Source organism: Heterodontus francisci, chromosome 18, assembly GCF_036365525.1.
Source record: "Heterodontus francisci isolate sHetFra1 chromosome 18, sHetFra1.hap1, whole genome shotgun sequence".
Lineage (NCBI taxonomy): Eukaryota > Metazoa > Chordata > Chondrichthyes > Heterodontiformes > Heterodontidae > Heterodontus > Heterodontus francisci.
The window spans coordinates 52,701,917-52,723,379 of NC_090388.1; the positions used below are offsets into that span (position 1 = coordinate 52,701,917).

At 45.3% G+C, this 21,463-nt stretch overlaps 1 protein-coding gene across 5 annotated transcripts in view; it reads right to left on the bottom strand.

Annotated features, from left to right (window-relative positions):
• Positions 1-21,463, bottom strand: part of cacna1c (calcium channel, voltage-dependent, L type, alpha 1C subunit) — a 1,113,964-nt gene that overhangs the window by 111,392 nt on the left and 981,109 nt on the right. For all 5 annotated transcript variants that reach the window (XM_068050762.1, XM_068050758.1, XM_068050759.1 and 2 more), the window contains one exon: positions 16,085-16,176. In XM_068050762.1, the coding sequence (XP_067906863.1) occupies positions 16,085-16,176 (92 nt within the window). The remainder of the gene's footprint in view (positions 1-16,084; positions 16,177-21,463) is intronic.

A 21,463-nucleotide genomic window follows, 5' to 3' on the forward strand; every position in this document is an offset into this window, starting at 1 on the left:
GTGAATGAATCCAAGGGGACAAGGGAAATCTTTTGAAGAGATGGCAACTGACCCCTCCATGGGAGCCCCAGATAGAGGCACAGAGTTAAACAACCAATGACACCCACCCAGCAGGCCAACCATTGAGCAGGTTTTTGGGTTTCTGAAGATGTGATTCCGGTGCCTGGACCAGTTGGGTGGTGCCCTCCAATACCCTCCTGCAAGGATCTCAGTCATTGTAGTGGTCTCCATAACATGGCCCTCAGAGAGGTGTGGACCTTGAGGACAGTGAGGCCCTGGAAGGAGACAGATCATTGGGGGAGGAGCAGGAGGTAAGAGAGTAGGAGGAAGAGGGGGCGGAGGGGAATAACGCTGAACAGAGAGGTGCCCCTGCTGCATGACGAAGTGGTCTCCTCCTGCTACCCTCCAGGAAGAGGACCGCCCTCCTCTCCCTCACGGCCTCCAGCATTATATCCAGGTGGGCATTGAGGAAGCAAGGGTCTGCCCAGCCCCTAGTGTCAGGCCACCAGCTCCCTTGTGACATCTCGCTTCCCTCTGGTGCTGTGGAAGGCAGATCTCTCCCTCAGGACAATGAGCTGCCTCTGTGAGGGCTGCCGTGGAAGTCTACATGAGCCCCACATTTGATCTGACCCACTGCCAATTTCAATCCCACTGGCTCTAAGAGGACAGGAAACTTATCTCCATACCAGTTAAGGGCTTATACATTTGAAAATTGCAATCTGAATTAGCTTTCCACAGGAGGCAGGTTTCTGACCCAAAACAAGCCCTGTTCATTTCCTCCTTCCATAATGAAAATGCAGCCTCATGCTGCTGATATTAAAAGCAGCACCTCAAGTAGACAAGATCATAAAAAGGCTAATGGAATACTGGGCTTTATGACACAAAGTCTGAATATGAAAGCCAAGATGTAATGATGGATCTATGTAAGACCACAATTGGAGTACTATGTGTTGTTTTGGGCTCCAGAGTATAAGATGTTGATGCGGTAGAGGGGGTACAAAGCAGATATATTAGAATGCAGCCTGGTATGATTAAATAGAAATATGAAAAAAGACTTTTAAAAAGCTTGGTCAATTTTTTAGGAGATATATTTCAGTTTAGTCGTATTGGTCTTATTAATAGTTCCTCTGCCTAATTACTGTGATGGAGTGCTTCACTACTATGAAGAACTGACAAAAGGATATAATTAAGACATATGAGATCATGTATGGGATAAGGCGGTAGCGCCACAGCATAGCACACTGATGTCGCATGGAATGGTAAAGACGTAAGAGCTAGGCTTGACCCAACAACAGGCCAGGAAAAATTGGAGAGAAAATCAACCTGGAATGTTGCCAGATTTTCTGAGAATGAATGATTACAGAAGAATATTGGCAGAAGTCAAACAGTAAGTGGACTCCTGGTTCTCATTCAAGAAATAGTTTGTAGTCAAGGACAAATTTAGGATTAGACTAAATTAGGACCAGCAATTCAATGTTCTGAGGGATTCTAATACTCTAATAATTCTAATGCTCTAATCATACAGTTTCTGATCTATTTTCTTTTTCACATGCTTTTAACATTCTTGAAACTCAGATGTACAAGGAATTTGTGATAAACAATTTGTCAGGCAATAAGCACTAATTCACTTTTATACAGTGAAATAAACAAAAAATGCAGGATTGAATTAAAAGGCTGAATCCAATCAAGGAGTTTAGATGGATTCTACAGTAAGTAATGGCTATCTGGGATTGATTTCAGGAGTGTGATTCAAAAGTAATTCAGGGATTCAGATGACTTTTATTTAGAATAACAGCTAGCCAGGGGTATTTACAAGCCTCAAATTTATTTGAGGGGCTAACATGATGCTATTTATCTGTCACCCGAATCTTGTTATTGTGTTGCCAGCCACACAATAATTTTCATATTTCTCGATTTATATCTTGTTTTTGATTAAAATGTATCGTGAATTAATGTGGTTTGTTTGCAAAATATCACACTGAGGTCAGGTTTGACGCTGCCTGTTCTTTTTAAGATCTGGATCTAGGAACCCACTGAACATTGGGGCTGCAAAATGACCTTACAGTATACCAGGTTATTATGAATGAAATTCACCATCCTTAACATCACATCCGATGTTACATCAGAATTTACAAGTCAATATTTCTGTTAATGAGATTCATATTTTGATATGTGGCCATTCCTCCATAACCCTATTTCAACTTTTACTCTAATCCTAATTTGGACTAGTTTGGCCAAGAGCCTAGGCATGTAACCTAGACCCAAGATTTTGTGCCAGTGCTGGTCCATCACCAGTAAATGGAATATTATCAAGAGTGGTAGTGGCCCTGATTGGAAACTCTGGGCTGGATTTCAAGGAGCCCTCGACGTCGGGAGGGGGGGCCTGAATGGCCCCGGATAACGCCCGCCATGGACCTCGATGCCAGCAGGGCCCGGCCCAATCCTCCCAGCGGTGGCAAGGCACCGTGGCGGCACCCCCGCCACCGCAGCTCGGTGACAGAAGTACAATCACCATATGCAAATAAAGTAAATGAATAGATTTGCATGTACTTACCATCAATCTTGATGTCCCGCTGCGATCTTCGGCCTAATGGTCGGCACTCCTGCGCCTTCGGATCCCCGTCTGGGGAAACGAGGCGCAACACTGGTGGGAAGGGAGGAGGAGGTAAGTTTATGTGTGGGGTGGGGGGGGGGGGGGGGGGTTGTGGAACAGTGTCAAATTAACGTCATGGGTGTAGGGGATGGTGGGACGGGTTGTAGTTTAGGTTTGTGCAGTTATGGGGTGGGGGGAAGGTCAGATGGTAAAAGTGAGTGTTTTGGGGGGAAAAGGGGGAATAATTAATTTCATTATTATTGTGAGTGAGAGAACGCAAAAGAAATGTATTTATTGAATTTCATTCAATTTCTCTTTAAATATTTAAAATAGCTGGTAAGGCTGACAGCCCTTTAAAAATGGCATCAGTGCCTGCACACAGGCAGCTGACGCCATTGCTGGGGACGGACAGCACGCCCCCTCCATGTGATCGGTGGGGGGGGGGGGGGGCGGGGGGGTGGCCCGCCCCGGCTATTTAAATGAGCCGCCGCACTTGAGATTGCAGCGGCTTTTAGGTGTGGGCCAGCCGACATAAAATTCAGCCCTCTATTTCTCTCCTGTTCCTCTTTCAAATTGGTTCACTGTATGGGGAATCATGCCGGTGAAGTCATATATACTGCTGCTGAACAGCACTAACCATAATGTCTACCTTCTCTCTCTCTAGGGGAAATTTTAACTTCTTTGACCCGCTGGGAGCGGAACGGGGGTAGTCATGGTACAGCACGGGAAACCCAGAACTTGGGTTCCATGCCTGTAAGCCAGCCTGCTTGACACACTTGGCCTCCAGTTGGGGGAGGGGGCAGTAGTCCGTAGGGACCACAGGACCAGATAGGTCTGCCCACTGACCTGGGAGTGGGCACCGATCCTGGGGAAGGGCCAATCCTGAGGTTGGGAGTGAGGGTGGCCTGATCCCGGGATGGGGGAAGAGAGTCAAAAGAAAGCCTGAGGGATTGAGGCTGGGAAGCGGGAGGTCGGAAGGGGAGGAGATCGGAAAGGTCTTGGGGGGGTGGGGGGGGAGGTGTCCAAGCACAGAGTGTTGGCCAACGAGGCACGTTGGATCCAACAACTAAGTAGAAAGACTTACCTCCTGATCCAGCAGTCCCTCACATCAATTTAGTTGGTGGGTTTCCCAAGGGTCGGGCAATCTGGCCAGCCTGGGTTAAATTTCAAGTGGTGAAAAAAATGAAGAATGTAGCCTCACTATAATATGTAAATTACCAACCCATCTCCTGGGAGTGGGTTATCTGTCCTCCCCCACTGAAACTGAAAGTGGGTAGGTTGCGGGTCAGGATTCAGACTTTTAACACTTGAACCACCCCCTCACCACCACACAACCCAAAGCCTGTTTTGGGGGTTAAAATTTCCCCCTCTATCTCTCATGCGCACATGTTATGTTTCTTAAACCCACCAGGTGGTGCTGTTGACCTTTGTTGAAGATTCAAAGAGACTCAGTGAGTCACTGTTTATAGTATATCTATTGTTCAAGATACATTGCATGTCATTTACTGGGAAGGTTAACATTTGCTCAGCTGTTTACTTCTCTCTCTTATGTTCTACCAGAGTAATCATTAAATGTGACAATGCAGAATTACAAGGTCATAAAAATTGCAAAAAAAACCCTGAGGGTTCTCCAGAGGAAAAGCATTGAAATAAATCCAGAGAAGCTGGGCATGAAGCTCAAATCTGTAGCAGCGCTGGAGGGTGCTATGGAAGCTGAAGGCTCTCCGAGTGGGTCTAGCCGCTTCTGATGTGGCACCCCATGCTGGGAAGGATGCTCGCGTGAGCATGCCAGATCATAATGTCTGATTTGACACTCAATTTACAAACTTGGACCACGCAGGTCCATTCTACGTATTTGCTTGTCACTTATCAAAGAACATTCATAAAGCTGAAAGTGGAATTCACCACTAGCATTATTTAAAAAAACCAGACACCCAATTTGTAAGTAAGTTAATTTGTACTAACTTCTGCTATTCTAAAGTCTCTGGCAGTGTTTTTGGAGGTGTTTTGGTGAGTTGCTGGATTTGGCAGGGAGTGTTGCTGGATCCTCAGAGGGAGGGCAGGGGATTTGGTGACCTGTCATCACAAAGGCTGCAACAGGTATGGGGGGTGGGATGGCAGTACCTCTGGGTTTGCAATATGACAGGGAGATGAAGCAGAGGCTGCAGAGAGGAAAAGCTCCACGTGGTGTCCTCTGCCAGGTTGGAACTGGACTCCTCTATGCTCCTTGACAGTGACAGCAGGCTGTCTGGTAGGCCGGTTAAAGCACCCAGCATCCTCAATTCTCATCAGTCTTGTCCTGTATGCCGCCCCATGCAAGTCCTCATCTGAGTTCCCAGTAGCAGAACCTGTCTGCGACCTTGCCCTCAGGTGAGCTGGCACACAAACTATCCTTTCCTCCTGACCTGGCTGTGGCCCACCCATGCCTAGTGACTCACCACGTGCAGACCCCAACTCTATACTAGCCGTTAAGGTACATGCAGTGCCAGTATCTGAGCTTGTGACTGTGGGTGTCAGATTAAGTGACGGGGCCTCTTCATCAATGCTGTGCTGTTTCTCTCTCTCTTCCTCCTGGGTGTACTGTGGCTGGGCTGGTGGCAGTTCTTGAGTTCTTGGGTGAGGGAAGGGTGTTGGGGTGGAAAGAGGCCCATGGTCATACCAACAGCAGCTTACACATCATGCCAGATAGCAGGATGAGGGTTAGCTGGGAGTTGAGAAGGGGCATACGGCAGGAACATCTTCAATGTTCTCAGTCGTGCCGGATGCCATGGGCTCTGTCGCAACTGGCCCCATGATGTGGAGAACCATCTCCTCCACAGGGCTCAGGAGGTGCAGGCATCCTTGTTCTCCACTGGTTCTGGTTTTCTCCCTTCTATTGTGTGAGCTTTTCCTGTAAGACAGAAGTCAGAATGCCACTGATTGTGTAGCACTGTGTTTGGGTGATGTGCCTGCCAGAGCTGTATAGCTGGAGCTATCAGGAGGCAGCAAGAGTTGAAGCCAGCATCATTGGAATGTGTGTGAGGCTGAACTGGAGCAGCTGGATGTTAAAGGTGAGTCCTGAGTGCTAGGGACTGCTGCTGGGTGAGTGACAGGGACGTGATGCATTGAGCAGTGGGACGTCATGGTAAAGATACATTCACTGATCTTGACCACTACACATGAGATCATTAGAATTCTGGTGGCACTGCTGCTGGGTCCTTGAGGCCAGATTTCTCGCATTGATCGCTCTGCCCAAATGCTCCCATTCCCTTTGGAAGGTGATCCTTGATGGCCTACTGCCACACTGCACCCCCCTGCCCTTTCACCACACCTGGAGAAACATGCCCTCTCTCCTCCTGTCCACCTCCACAACTAAAGCCTCAAGTGCTGCAGCCATGAACTGGGAGCCCTCTCTCTGCCCTGGTATTCCATTTTCCTTGTTTAGAATTGCAGCAAAAGCCTTCAGCAACAGACTCCTGTGATTCAGAGCAATTTCCCTTTAGGAGGAATAGACTGCCTTTACGAAGAGCAGGTTGGCTGCACCACATGCTATCAACACACACTGCTCAGCCCACTGCTGAGCACTTAGGCAGCCAGCAGCATAGGCCTCATTCAATCCAGCGCTACAATCATGTAAATGAGGAGGCAGCACAGCTTTGTGTGCTGCCTGTCTCAATGGGCCATATTCAATTTTTAGTCCATTATGTTAAACCTGTATATAACCTTGATTAGATCACACTTAGAGTAATGTGCACATTTCTGGTCTCCATATTACAAAAAAGGTTATAAAAGCACTGGAGAAGGTGTAAAAAAGATTCGCAAGGACCAGAACTGAGCGATTATAATTATCAGGAAAGATTAAACAGGGTGGAGCTCTTCTATGTTGAAAAGAGAAGGTTGTAACCGAGTAGAGGTCTTTAAAATTTGAACAATTTTGATAGGTTAAATTTCGAGATGTTTTCATTTGGGAGGCCAAAACTGGGACAATAAATATGTTAGCCACTCATAAATCCAATAAGGAATTCAGGAGAAACTTCTTTAGCCAGAGAGTGGTTAGAATGTCGAACATGCTATCACACTACATGAAGCATTTGAGGCAAATAGCATAGATGCATTTAAGGAGAAGCCAGTTAAGCACAAGAGAGAATGGAATAGAAGAATATGCTGTTAGGGTTATATGCAGTATTCTTTTTTAATTGTAGGAATTTATATATGCATGTTTAGTCTTTTTTGTTCAATAATTCTTTGTTCCTAATTATTTCAAGTTTTCTGATTTTAATCGTCTTGTACTAACTAGTTTTTGTTATTTCTATTTCTTCTTACCTTTCACAATTCTCCTTGAATGATAACTTATTTCAGATCACCATCAGAAATGGTCAATAGACAAAGATGAAATACAGAGCAAATATGTGAGCAGAAAAGAAAAAGACCAGGTTGGGAATATGGGCCGTAATCCAGCGCTGCCAGGATTCCATTTCATTTGTACTGGACCTTTAACTTGTGGTTGGCAAAGGGGAAACATGGGTGGATCTTCTGGCCCTCACCCTGCATATCAAGGGGACATATCAGGTGGAATTCCTGGAAATTGCTCCCTTTATGTCCTTGATATATTCCAGTGAACCAGTTGAAATGGTGTGAGCCTTGCGAACAACTTTCCCTGTAAAGTGCACAGGTACTTGACCGTACAACAATCAGGAATGTACTGTGCATGGGATAAACAGGCTGCACAGAAGCAGTGTTCCCTTTAAGATGCACGCATGCGTGGCCATGCGGCAATCTTTAAGGGATCGCGCAGTGTACCAAATGGGCGCAGAATGAAGGGAAATTAGAGGAAGCTTTGTTTGTTAAGCAGTAAGGTAACAGGCCTCCAGAGGACTTCACTTTACCTCAAAAGGGTGGATTAGTTTAGTCTGGGACAGCTCATTGATGAGCCCTTCCAGTTGTCTGTGGACTGTCCTGGTTATGCAAACGATTATGTTCATGGAATTTAGGATGGAGTTTTTAATCTTGTGCAAGGGTGGCTGAGGGTTTTGCTCTTTGGGACCCAAGGAATTTCCAGTCTTTTAAATTATTTTTATTTTGAATACTGTTTTCTTTATTTCATTTTTGGGTTGGTACAATTTGGAACTGCAGTGAATTTTAACGTAGAGTTCATCTGATAAGCAAAACTACTGTATTGTCTGCCACTAGGAGAAGCAATATTTACTTTATTCATTGGGAGCCCCTCATGCTAGAATCCCTGTAATGTGTTATTGAAAAACTAAACAAACTTCACCAGAAGGTTTTGAAACCTGAATATCCTGACAGTCCTTAATCAGTATGCCCACAGAAAATATGTAATTATGTTGTTAACTTTAATGGCATTTTGCAATCCCTTCAGTAAAGTTGTTCCTTTTTGGCTGCAAGTCCTGACATTTTAGATCTTTAACTGATACAGATAAGATATAGTTACTCCTCACAATTTAAAAAAGTTTATGGGGTATTGATGGAATAATTTAATCTATGATTCCTCAAAGAAATGCAGTTAAGTTTTAGGAGTGGATTTCAATTACAGTTTTGAAATTAATGTATATTTTGTTACTGCTGATCTTATCAGTAATATTCTGTGGTGTAGAGTTACAGGATGTAGGATTTACATTACAATCCAAATAGACGGTGACTTTCTGATCTGAACTATGACTTGCTACCTGCGACTTGAAAATCAAGGAAACACGGAGACAAGTCAAGAACACTATATTTTACAATGTATAGCACCCTGAAAATTCAAATAACTTAATATTTTCATTTTTATATTATTTAAATACTTCTAATTAGTTTAATGCAATGTTATAATTTCCACATTCTAAATTCAAAAAGCCCCAAATGTAAAGAAAAACAAAGCAAAAGTTAGAAATGTTCACATAAAAGGAAACAAAACAAAAGGAAAATTTTGTCGGAGAAAATATTCCAAAAAAGCCTTGAGTTCTATGAAGACTGGAAATGATTTTAATCTGAAGTGGGTTTTGGGCAGATTGGGTGAGTGCAAAACGTATCCGCTGGCTTAAATTTCAGGCCAAGGGTACATTCCCTCCTCGGCCTCATTAAATTCTGACTTGCTGGTTTCCCACTCCATTGTATTGGGAACAAGAAGCCTGCCCATTTCCTGTGTGTACTTTCTAGCATGTCTCCAGAGGCCTGCTTAAAGTGGGAATGCATCTCTTAAAGGAAGGTTGCATTTCCTTCTAGCAGAAAGCTGTGAGATTTCTCCAAAAAAGTCTTGCAGAACCAAAGCAAAATAAAATAACCTGGAGGACACAGAAAGCATAAGAGATCACTGCCAATCTGCATTGATCTGTGAATAGTTTCATAGGCCCATAAACATTAACACTGTGCAACCTTAGGACCCTTATCACTCATTATACATATACCCAGATTCAAACAGTCAATGCACATGTAGATAAGATCCGTGAGGATAAATTAATGCAACAATAATTGTGAAACCTAACTCATTAAGAATGTTTTTCATATCTTCACAAACATTTCTCTTTGTTATGGGTAATCCTATATGTTCCATTCTGGTTCAGTTTAACCTATGTTATTTATTACACTAAAAATCCAGCAATATTCAGAGTTCTTCTCCATTTCACATTGACAACTTGACGTTGTCATTTTTTAATTTGTCAGTGTCTGAAGTTACAATCTTATTACTCCAAGAAATACATCTTTGCTAATATGTAGACAAAATTATTTATGATTATTGGAACTGTTCTAAAAATCAGAAATTGGAGCTTGGCCAAGGAATTCCGCAAAGCTGATTCCATTCCACCAGCGTTAGTTTGCAGAATGTGTGGTGAAAACTTCACTTATGCACGTAAATTGCGTTTAAATTATACCTTTCGCGATGTTATACAGTGGAGCAGGAGCAGAACCAAAGAACTTCCCAGCTCTAGTTTCTGTTAATCTGTCACAATGTTTCATTAAGGGAGGGAAATGACTGAAATGTGTCCTGATCACACAGAAGCAGAATAGGCAAGATTTAGCAGGATATCTGTAACCAAACTGTGCTCCCTCCTTAAGAATGACATCTGCAAAAAAAATGTAAATACTGCAACGCACTGCAAGCAGCTATCCGAGTCAAATTTTATACGTTGGGTGCTTTCCAGACCATTGCTGGGAATGCCCACAGTATCAGCCAGCTGCTGCCCAAAAGTGTATCGAGGAGGTTGTAGATACGTTATTCAGCTGGACCAATTCCTTCATCACTTTTAGTACTTCCACCGCAATTTAGGATGCCAAAAAATGTCTCCAGCACTACTGACTTTCCCAGGGTTCATTGGACTGTGTCTGGGTTGCCATTTAGGCCCTGTGCACAATTCTCTGTCTATATGGCTTGAAAGGGATTTTTAAAATCTCAATATGAACAAGGTATTCCAGCATAGAATCCCCCTTTATCATCCAATTCTGCAGCAGTTTTGTTGAAGATATAGATGGCTTTGTCTTTTCAGTGCTATTTCAGGTGATGAACTATGGACATAATTTTAACTGCCAAGGGGAGGTGGATTTGAGTGTGGAGGGGGCTGGGGGTTAAAGTCCTGAAAAGTGGTGTCGGGTTGGGAACCTGACATGATCCGTTCACTTAAAAGTTTTAATCCGGACAGGTTTGCAGGTGAGCGGAGAACCCCTGTGGAGCTGTTGGGTAAGTAATTAAAATATTCAAAGAGGCAATTAAACTGTGAATTTAACCCAACATTCTGGTTTAGCAGCCAGTGCATGGGTTTCCTGAGCTATATGGAACACACCAGGGTCAATGAGGCAAGAGCGCAGGGAGGACTTATTGTTCAATGAAACTGATGTGCTATGAAGCCTTTAAAGAGCGAAATCACAAAGCTTGTGGCCAGCCTCACTGAAAGGCCTGTGCTTGCAGGATTTGTTCTGAGAGCCTGAATTCACTGCTTTGAGGGTCATTTCTAACTTTTTGGAAGAACTTTCAACTAGCTTGGAGTATACTCACTTATATCTCAACTTCCTTGCAATCAGCCTTCACTGCAGCATGGGAGCAACTTATGCAGCAGTAGCACAGACCTCTGATCAGCAGCAATAGGAGCAGTCACACCAACAACTGCCGCATCAACAGCACCAGGAACAGCAACAATACCAACGGCAGCTGCCTTCTCTGCAGCCACATGCTTCTCCACATGACAGAGGGGATGGACACAGGCCTCCAGCTCGAAGGTGAAGCAACAGTGCCTCAGGTGGCTCAGGCTTCCACGGCTGGTTGTTGCAGCCTCCTGGAAGAAGTTCACCACAGCCTTGAATTTCTTTGCCTCTGGCTCCTTCCAGGGATCAGCTAGTGACATCTCAAGGATCTTTCAACCTGCTGTCCATAAGTGCATCTCCCAGATCACTGATGCCTTGTTTTCCAAGGCTGACACTTCTGTGCAATTTGCCATGGATGAGGCTAGTCAAACACAGAGGGTTGTTGGCTTAGCTGCAGTAGTTGGCTACCCAGAGGTGCTTGGAGTCATTGATTTTACACATATGGCAATCAAGGCTCCCTCAGATCAGCCAACAGTCTCCATCAATCGCAAGGGTTTCCATTCCCTCAACGTTCAGATAGTTTGTGACCACCTGAAGGTGATCATGCGTGTCTGCGTGAGATATCAGGGAGTGGCCAAGATTCACTCATTCTGCGACAGTCACATCTTCTGCAGGTTTTCACACCTCCACACAGCCTCAGTGGCTAGCTCCTGAGAGACAAGGGCCACCCTCTGAAGACCTGGTTGATGTCTTCTGTAACGAACCCTACCAGTGAACCAGAGGAGAGATACAACAGCAGCCACATCAGCACAAGGACGATAATAGAATAAACCATTGGGTTGCTCAAAATGTGCTTCAGGTGCCTTGATAGATCTGGAGGTGCCCTTCAGTATGCCCATCAAGGGTCTCCTGAATGGTTGTTGTTTGCTGTGCCCTTCATAACATCACACGGCAGGGAGGAATGGAGCTGAAGGAAGAGGAAGGTGCAGAGTGATGGGCATCCTCTGAGGAGAGGTAGAAGAGGAGGAGGAGGAGACAGATGTGGCCAGGGGGCCTGCAGCCACTCCTAGAAAAGCCCGCGTTGACTTCTTCCAGGCATGCTTTAGTATTGCTATAAAAAACTCAAGTGAATCTGCTTGTGCAACTATTAAGTCTTTCTCATCCACTTCCTCCTACATGGTGCAACCCCTATGGCTTCAGCAGAGCTGGAGCCAGGATGATCGTTCCTCTGCTGTGACAGATGAGACACCTGTGGCAGATGTCCACTGGACTTTGGAACCAGTGAGGGCCCCGCTAATGACTGCCTCACCTGCACCTGTGCAAGACTTGGGGCAGGAGGCAGCTTGTTTGGTGGTTCTGTCTGGGGGTGTGCAAGGTGGGAGCAGGAGATGAGAAGTGGGAGCACCATGTGCCCTTTCTCCATTTTCTTTCATGGCCCACCTGCACTTCTCTGCTAGCTAAGAGCTGGAGAACCCTGGGCTGCATGTTAGTGAGGCTTTTCTCTATCCTGTGTAAAGTGGCAGACAGAGCATGCAGGCCACTCGTCCAGGCAGCATGCACTAGGTGTCCTGCTGTGTCCGATTCTCCATGCACGTGGCCATTCTTTTCATGGAGGTGGACATCAGCAAAAATGCCTGAGATATCATGGCACTCATGCTAGAGATGGATTCTTCCGATCTCTCTCCATGGATGCGCACAGCCTCTGGAAATGCTGACAGAAGCACACACATTTCCCATTGCTGCTCCACAAGTTCTCTTTTTGTGGATAACCACCCCAGAGGCTTAGCATCTAGGTCCAGCTGAGCAGAACTTGGAGTGTCCTGCACCCTCCAACGGGGTCTCTCCACCACTAACCGAGTCTCCTCCCCCTGCTCCTGCTTACATGTGATGTGCTCCTCAGCACATGACAACCTAGCTATCTCTACTCCACTGCCCACTGAGGTGAGTCTATCAGCGCTGGTGGAGGGGGTGCATCCTCAGAGTGCTCATCCTCATCTGAGAACTCCTCAGCCTACTCCCACATTAGCTCTTCTGTCACCCTTGAAGGACCTGTGCGAGATCAAAGATATGAGTTAGTGCTGACATAGGGTAAGGGCACAAGCTGAACATAGCTTGTATCATGACATTTCAGTTAATGGTGACATCAATTTGACACAAGTGACTGTTAAGTGCCAAGTTGCAGTGTTAAATCTAATGCTGTCAACAGGTCTGTGGGCCACCCTCCCATTTCTCCATCGCTGAAGCCTAACGTGTGAGCCACCCTGCTGATCTGCAAGGTGTCCTCCAATGGGGTCGGGGTGGCTATGGCTGCAGGTCCTCCCCCCGGTTCTCTGCCTCTCCCTGGAAATGTATGCACTCTTCTGCACTGAAAGAAGGTAGACAGTTATGAGTGTGAGAAGTGGGATGTGTGCTGAGGATGGAATGATAACATTTGAGAAGGGTAACTGTGAGAGATAGTGGTGAGATGGCAATAGGGTGAGGGTGAGTGTGAGTGTTGCTATTCTGATGGAGATTTGAGAAGATGCCTGGAGAGAAAAGAATGTGTGGAACTGCAAGGTGCATTGGTCAGAGGAGTACTGTGCAGGAGAATGCGACAGAATTCAGAGAGTGATGGATGCCACATGAAAGTGGTGCAACTCTCACCTTCTCTGACCTATTGAAGTTATTAAACTTTTTCCGACACTGAATCCAGGATCCAGGTCCTGAGCACCTCACTCCTGCTGCTCAGAGCCTCCACAACCTCCAGCAACGCCTGTTTATTTTGGATGCTGGCCTCTTCCTCCCTTCCTCACTGTCTCTAGCATGACCTCCAGGGAAGAGTCAGAGACCTGGGTGGCAGCCTTCCCACGTCTTCCTTCCATGTTCTTAACTCTAGTATCCTTCATAAGCAAGGTTTCCTGCAGCCATTCTGACTCCTGCCAGGATCCCTTTAAATAGAGAGTCATCATTGGCAGAGTACGGGTCATCACAGAGTATGGGCTGAGTTAAAGAACGTTGGGAAAGCCCGCTGACAGAACAAACGAGTTCCTGATCTGCTACAGGCCTCCCCACTGTTTGTGGGTCTGTTCTGTTAAGATTCTGTCCTATGTCTTAATTGCAGCTTGCAGTTGAATAAGAAAAGTAATGCTTCTCCCTTTTAACTAGCTGGTCCATTATGTGTGAGATAAAGTCTGTGGTGATTTACCAGCTATATGTGTGAAATGCATCACATACTCACAACTGTGTTTCTGATTTCTTTGAGTTGTGATTTCAGGTGATGCTTTATATTGTGGTGTTAGAATGAAGAACCCCAATTCTGCTCAATACTGGGGTGTGCATCAGTGATTGTTCCACAGGGTAGTCTATAACAGCTGGCTTCTTACTATAACATCTTAAAATGCACAATTTATTTTAGCACCACTTCATTGCCATATGTGCTCATAATTTACGATCTACAATAAATGTTGTGTACAGATTTCCCCATCAGTTAATTGTAAACAACTTTGTAGTGTGGCGTCTAAATTACTTCTACTCTTGTTACAGTTATGGGGCAGGCAAATGGGAGGCGCACTAAATGGGACTACTTCATACACACTAGCTATTTTCCACCCAGCAGCCACCAAGTTGACAGCCTGGCCAGCAGCCGGGAAGGAAATCTGGCAGCTGGAGGCTGCAGCTGGAGCAATTGGAGATGTTCCCCAGCAATCAAGAAGGGGCAAGCTCAGCCATCATGATGGTGGGATGTTGTGTGATTGCTGGGTTGCGAACATTGTGGAGGGTGGACTTTGCAGAGGTGGGGGCACGGGACCGACATTACAGTGGGTGGGGCAAAGTCAGACATCACGACTGGATGGTGAAAATGAAAATCGGCGAGTGGGAGGAGGAAGACAGAGGTCATGATCAGTACGGGCGGGATGGGGGGGGGGGCAGGGCTGGTGATGGGGTGGTGAAGACTTCCTTGAGAGGCTAGGGTTCCTCCTAGCCCACAAAGAGCACTAGAAAAGGCACTTACCCTGTGGAACCAGAAGCACCTGCCACCTGTTCCAGATTTCTGGACCCCTGGGAAACCTGGAGCTCCTAATTGCACTGTGGGGTGGGGTAGGGAGGGTGGTGGTGGGAGTAATATCGAGGCTCAAGAGTATCACCGAGCATGACGAGTGATGCTCCAGGTTGCAGAGGAATTGATACCACCAATTTGTATTTTTGTACCTCAGTGATCTTACTGTAACGTTACAGAAAGGTGGATACCAAACACCAACCACAAGAGGAAAGGGGGAGATTAACAGGGTTAGTGAAGGGGATGAATGTATGGTCAAAGATAGTCTTAAGGAGTCTTTTTAAAGCAGGTGGGAGTTCTCTGGGTGGTATTAGGTGGCTGAAGGAAAAGCCACAAATGATGGAGTGAAGCTAACAAGAAACGAGAACTGGACTAGCATCAGAGGAATGAAAGTTGGATTTTGTGTAGGAAAGGACACAAGCCATGGGGTTATGGATAGCAATAGTTTATGCTGAAGGTAGGGAGGCTAGCAAGAGAACATTCTGGAAGTTAACCTTCGAAGTGCTGAAGGCATAAACCAGAGCAGTAGTCAACCAACAGCTCATGAACAGCATTTGGAGCTTTTATCCCTGAACTGCAGTTCTTCCACTAATGCCAGTCGTATAGCTTCCCTTCTTTGTTTAGCTGAGCCAATAGGAATAGATGCTATTTATTCCGAAGAAGGGTCACTGACCCGAAACGTTAACTCTGCTTCTCTTTCCACAGATGCTGCCAGACCTGCTGAGTGATTCCAGCATTTCTTGTTTTTATTTCAGATTTCCAGCATCCGCAGTATTTTGCTTTTATATATAGGAATAGATACTGACTTTTGCTGATTGGGCAGCCAATGTAGTGATGTATTCAGCACAAAGGAGTGGTAAATCTGTGGGCTAGGAGATGACATCCAGTGAGAACTGTCAAGCAGGGAGTGGCAGAGACCAATTAGCAACAAGGTCCTATGGCAGCTAGGTACTTCTCAATTGGGAAGGAATGGGAAAATACAGAGGGAGAATAATTGCTTAGTCACTCTCATGCACCTCATTAATGTCCCTTGGCCACCCCTTTGGCCGCAGAAACTATACAACCTGGTAAAAACTAGCAGTGGAGGAAAGAGTATATTAGTAAGGGGAAATAACTGCAAGAAAGGAAACAGGAAATAATTGTTACAGTGGAGGGCAATAATCTATCAGCTAGCAGCCTCCAGGTTACTGGTCCTGCAGTCTGAATTTCAAGCTCTTGTTTTTCATTTGCTGTGATCAGTTTAACTTGTAATCTACTTGCACATTGTAAATTGAAGACCGAGTGAAAGCATCCTGTAGCATTACACCCCAGGATTAGCTCATATTGATTGCTATATCTAGAAAAGGAATGCTCGAGAGAGTCTGAAATAAAAGCAGCAATAACACTAACACACCAGCGTGAGTATTTATTGGACATGAAAAGGTGAGTGACAATTTTAGAAATATAAGTGTATTACAAACCTGAAGAGCAAAAGAACAGCCTGTGGGAAGGTTTGGAAATTGTTGTTCCTGTTGATTGCAGACCCATCAGTCATGGCAATCTTACCAAACACCTACAATAATGAAACAAACAAAATCATAACGATCCATCATCGACTTTATTTGTGATATTTTGTCCAGTCAGGAGAGCTTCCCAAAGCATTCCCACCACCGGGGAACTTTCCCAGGAGTGGGCGGAGTGGAATGTGGATCGGCTGTCCGCACCATGGAGGCGGGCAGCCAATTTAAATACTTAAGGCCCCAATTAAGGGCAATTTAAGGACCTGCCAGCATTTTGCCAGCGGCAGAGCAGCCCCCCACAGCATGCGGAGACTGCCAGCTCAATAGATGCGCCCTTTCTGTGGCAGTCCAGGGAGGGGTCATCGAAGCTGAAGGCTCCATGTCTCAAAGCAGAGTCCACAGGCATGAAAGGCAGGCCCTGTAGCCCCAATGATGCATCTGGAGGGGTTTCCACTCCAATCTGAGGTGCCTACCGCCTTCCTCCCTCTTAGTTATTAATTAAGTTTTACCCTCTGTGAATGCCCTCAAGGTGTCTAACCTGCCTCAGCAGCATCCACCTCTCCTGATGGGGCTGCTGAAGCTCTGGAGCTGCCGGCCCTGTGATTGGGTTGGCAGTATCAGAAGCCCGCCCGCTCTCCTTAATAGGACGGCAAGTGCAGAGATGGCCAATTAGAAGGCCGGCTCTGGGAACACTGCTGAGCTGGTCTCGCAGCCGGCAAGTGCGGGCTCGGGAACCCTCATTTGGTCCCAATGTTGGGGTCCTGAATCCCATGGTAAAGTCCTGCCCATTACGCCAGATTCCACATATACACTGACGACACTCAGCTCTACCTTACCACGATCTCCGTCAACCCCTCCACTGCCTATGATTTATCACATTGCTTGCTCAACATCAGTATTGGATGAGCAGAAATTTCCTCCAATTACATATTGGGAAAACAGATACTATTGTCTGTGGTAACTTCATGTCCTAGCATCCGATTCCATTCCTCTCCCTGGCCACTGTCAGAGATTGAACCAGACTATTCGCGACTTTGGCCTCCTATCTGACCCAGAGCTGACCATTTGATCCCATATTGTCTCCATCATCAAGCCCGTCCCCACCCCGGAATAGCACCGGTCCCTGCCTCAGCCCATGTGCTGCTGAAACCCTCATCCACGCTTTTGTTACCTTCTGACTCGACTATTCTAATCCTGTTCTGGCAAACTCCTACCTTGCACCTTCTGTAAACCTGAGGTCATCCAAAAGACTGCTACCCAGATCCTAACTCGCACCAAGTTCCAGTCACCCACCACCTATATTTGCTGACCTATATTGGCTCCTGAATCAGTAACTCCTCAAATTAAAATGCTCATCACTTTGTTGAACTTCCTCCATGGTCTCGCCTTTCTCTAGCTTGATGACCTCCTTCAAACCTATCCCCTCAGAACTCTAGTTTCCTGCATTTCTGGCCTCTTGTCGTCCCTGATTTTCTTTGCTCCACCATTGGTAGCTGTGCTTTCAGCTGTCTAGGCCCTAAACTCTGGAAAACCCTCCCTAAATTTCTCCCCCTCTCTTTCCTCCGTTAAGATGTTCCTTAAAACCCATCTCCTTGACCAAGCATTTGGTTACCTGTCCTAATATCTCCTTATGTGGCTCGATGTCACATTTTGTCTGATAACATTCCTGTGAAGTACCTTGGGAAATATTATTACATTAAAGTTGCTATTTTTATGCAGGTTGTTGTTTTATTTTCTTGATCGAATTCTTAAAAATACTGCTGTCACATATTTTCTGAAAACGTTGTGCATTTTGAATACCTGGCGCTTGCATTGATACATCCAAGTTTCTAAGAATGATTGTGCTTGTGTTAGGAACAGTGTGCATGAATGGATTGAGACAACTTCTTTTGTTTGGGTTTTAGGAATTAGGTGTGTAGAAACCCCCTGCCAGTGATCATTTCACATGGGGCTGTTATCATTCATGTAAGATGATTGCTTGTTGCTTTGAGTAGGGTGGCAGGTAGGGGTTGGGGGTTGCAGTTTCTACCCGATAAGTCTGCAAGGATCGATCCCAGATCGCTTGATAGTTCTCAAGTTCCCAGTAGAGCTTGTTTAGATTTTTTAGATTTAGATTCAGAGATACAGCACTGAAACAGGCCCTTCGGCCCACCGAGTCTGTGCCGACCATCAACCACCCATATATACTAATCCTACACTAATCCCATATTCCTACCACCTCCCCACCTGTCCCTATATTTCCCTACCACCTACCTGTACTAGGGGCAATTTATAATGGCCAATTTACCTACCAACCTGCAAGTCTTTTGGCTTGTGGGAGGAAACCGCAGCACCCGGTTTGAATGTAATTTGTTCTGATTAACATATGCCCCACATCCCTGAATCATAAGAATGTAAGAAATTGGAGCAGGAGTAGACCATACAGCCGATCGAGCCTGTTCTGCCATTCAGTACAATCATGGCTGATCTTCGGCTTCAACTCCACTTTTTCATCCACTCCCCATCTCCCTTGATTCCCTGAGGAACCAAAAATCTGTCTCTCTCAGCCTTAAATATATTCAATGAAGGAGCATCCACAATCCTTTGGGGTAGAGAATTCCAAAGATTCACTGCCCTTTGAATGAAGAAATGTCTCCTCATCTCAGTTCTATATGATGGGCCCCTTATACTGAGACAGTGCCCCCATGTTCTAGACTCCCCAGCCAGGGAAAACAACCTCTCAGTGTCTACCCTCTACAGGATCTTGTAAATTTCAATTTACTCAGCCTCTCATCAGAGTACAACCTCCTCATCCCAAAGATCCAATTTATTGAACCTTCGCTGTACCGCCTCCAATGCAAGTATATCCTTTCTTAAATGTGGAAACCAAAACTGCATACAGTACTCTAGATGTGGTCTCACCAAAACCCTGTACAATTGTAGCAAGACTTCTTTATTCCTGTACTCCAATCCCCTTGCAATAAAGGCCAACATGCCATTTGCCTTCCTAATTGTTTGCTGTACCAGCATACTAACTTTCTCTGTTCCTTGTACCAGTCCACCCATGTCCCTCTGAATGTCAACATTTACAAGTTTCACACCTTTTTAAAAAATTCTGCATTTCTATTGCAATGACCAAAGTGAATAACCTCACACTTCCCCACATTCCACTCCATCTGCCATCTTGTTGCCCACTCACTTAACCTGTCTATATCTCTTTGCAGCCTCTTCTTTCCTCCTAACAGCTTACATTCCCACCTAGCTTTGTATCATCAGCAAAATTAGATATATTACTCTCTGTCTCTTTGTCTAAATCATTAATATATATTGTAAATAGCTGAGGCCCCAGCACTGATCCTTGTAGCATTCCACTAGTCACAGCCTGCCAACTTGAAAATGCCCCATTTATCCCCACTGTTTGCTTTCTGTCTGTTAACCAATCCTCTATTCATGCCAATATATTACCCTCAACTCCATGAGCCCTTATCTTGAGTATTAAACTTTTGTGTGGCACCTTATCGAATGCCTTTTGGAAATCCAAGTATACTATATCTATTGGTTCCCCTTTATCTACCCTACCTGTTACATACTCAAAAAACTCTAACAAATTTGTCAAACACAATTTCCCTTTCGTAAATCCATATTGACTTTGTCTGATCATACTATGATTTTCTAAGTGCTTTGTTAAGACTTCCTTAATATACAGTCCAGCATTTTCCCAATGACAGATGACAGGCTAACTCGTCTGTAATTCCCTGTTTTCTTTCTCCCTCCTTTCTTGAATAGTGGTGTTACATTTGCTAATTTCCAATCTGTTGGGACCATTCCAGAATCTAAGGAATTCTGGAAAATCATAACCAGCGCATCCACGATCGCTGCAGCTATCTCTTTTAGAATCCTAGGATGCAGGCCATCAGGTCCTGTGGATTTGTTGGATTTTAGTCTCTCAACCTTCTCCAATACTTTTTCTCTGCTGATATTACCTTAATTTCCTCACTCATTTTAGCCCCGGTATGTAATTTATGTCTTCTACTATGAAGACGGACACAAAATATTTGTTCAATGCCTCTGCCATTTCCTCATTCCCCAAGATAATTTCTCCGGTCTCAGTTTCTAAGGGAACAACATTTACTATAGCTGCTCCCTTCCTTTTTATATACTTGTAAAAGCTTTTAGAATCTTTTAGATATTCCTGTGTAATTTACTCTCATACTCTTCTTTTTCCCTTTTCATCAACTTTTTGATGGCCCTTTTCAGTGGTGTAGTGAAATTGTCACTGGACTAGTAACCCAGAGACCCAGGGTATTGCTCTAGGGACATGGGTTTGAATCCCACCACAGCAGAAGGTGGAATTTGAATTCAATTAATAAATCTGGAATTAAAAAAGCTAGTCTAATGATAACCATTGTTGATTGTTGTAAAAACCCATCTGGTTCACTAATGTCCTTTAGGGAAGGAAATCTGCTGTCCTTACCTGGTCTGGCCTACATGTGAGTCCAGACCCACAGCAATGTGGTTGACTCTCACATGCCCTCTGAAATGGCCTAGCAAGCCACTCAGTTGTATCTAACCACTACGAAGGCAATAAAAAGGAATTAAACTGGACGGACCACCTGGCGTCGACCTAGGCACCGGAAATGACAGCTGGCAAACCCAGCCCTGTCGACCCTGCAAAGTCCTCCGTAGTAACATCTGGGGGCTTGTGCCAAAGTTGGGAGAGCTGTCCCACAGACTAGTCAAGCAACAGCCTGACATAGTCATACTCACGGAATCATACCTGACAGACAATGTCCCAGACAATGCCATCACTATCCCTGGGTATGTCCTGTCCCAACGGCAGGACAGACCCAGCAGAGGTGGTGGCACAGTGGTATACAGTAGGGAGGGAATTGCCCTGGGAGCCCCCAACATCGACTCTGGATCCCATGAAGTCTCATGGTACCAAATCAAACATGGGCAAGGAAACCTCCTGCTGATTACCACCTACCACCCTCCCTCAGTGATGAGTCAGTACTCCTCCATGTTGAACACCACTTGGAGGAAGTACTGAGGGTGGCAAGGGCACAGAATGTACTCTGGGCGGGGTACTTCAATGCCCATCACCAAGAGTGGCTCGGTAGCACCACTACTGATCCAGCTGGCCGAGTCCTAAATGACATAACAGCTGGACTGGGTCTGCGACAGGTGGTGTGGGAACTAACAAGAGGGAAAAACATACCTGACCTTGTCCTCACCAATCTGCCTGCCGCAGATGCATTTGTCCATGACAGTATTGGCAGGAGTGACCACCACACAGTCCTTGTGGAGACTAAGTTCCGCCTTCACATTGAGGATACCGTCCATCGTGTTGTGTGGCACTAT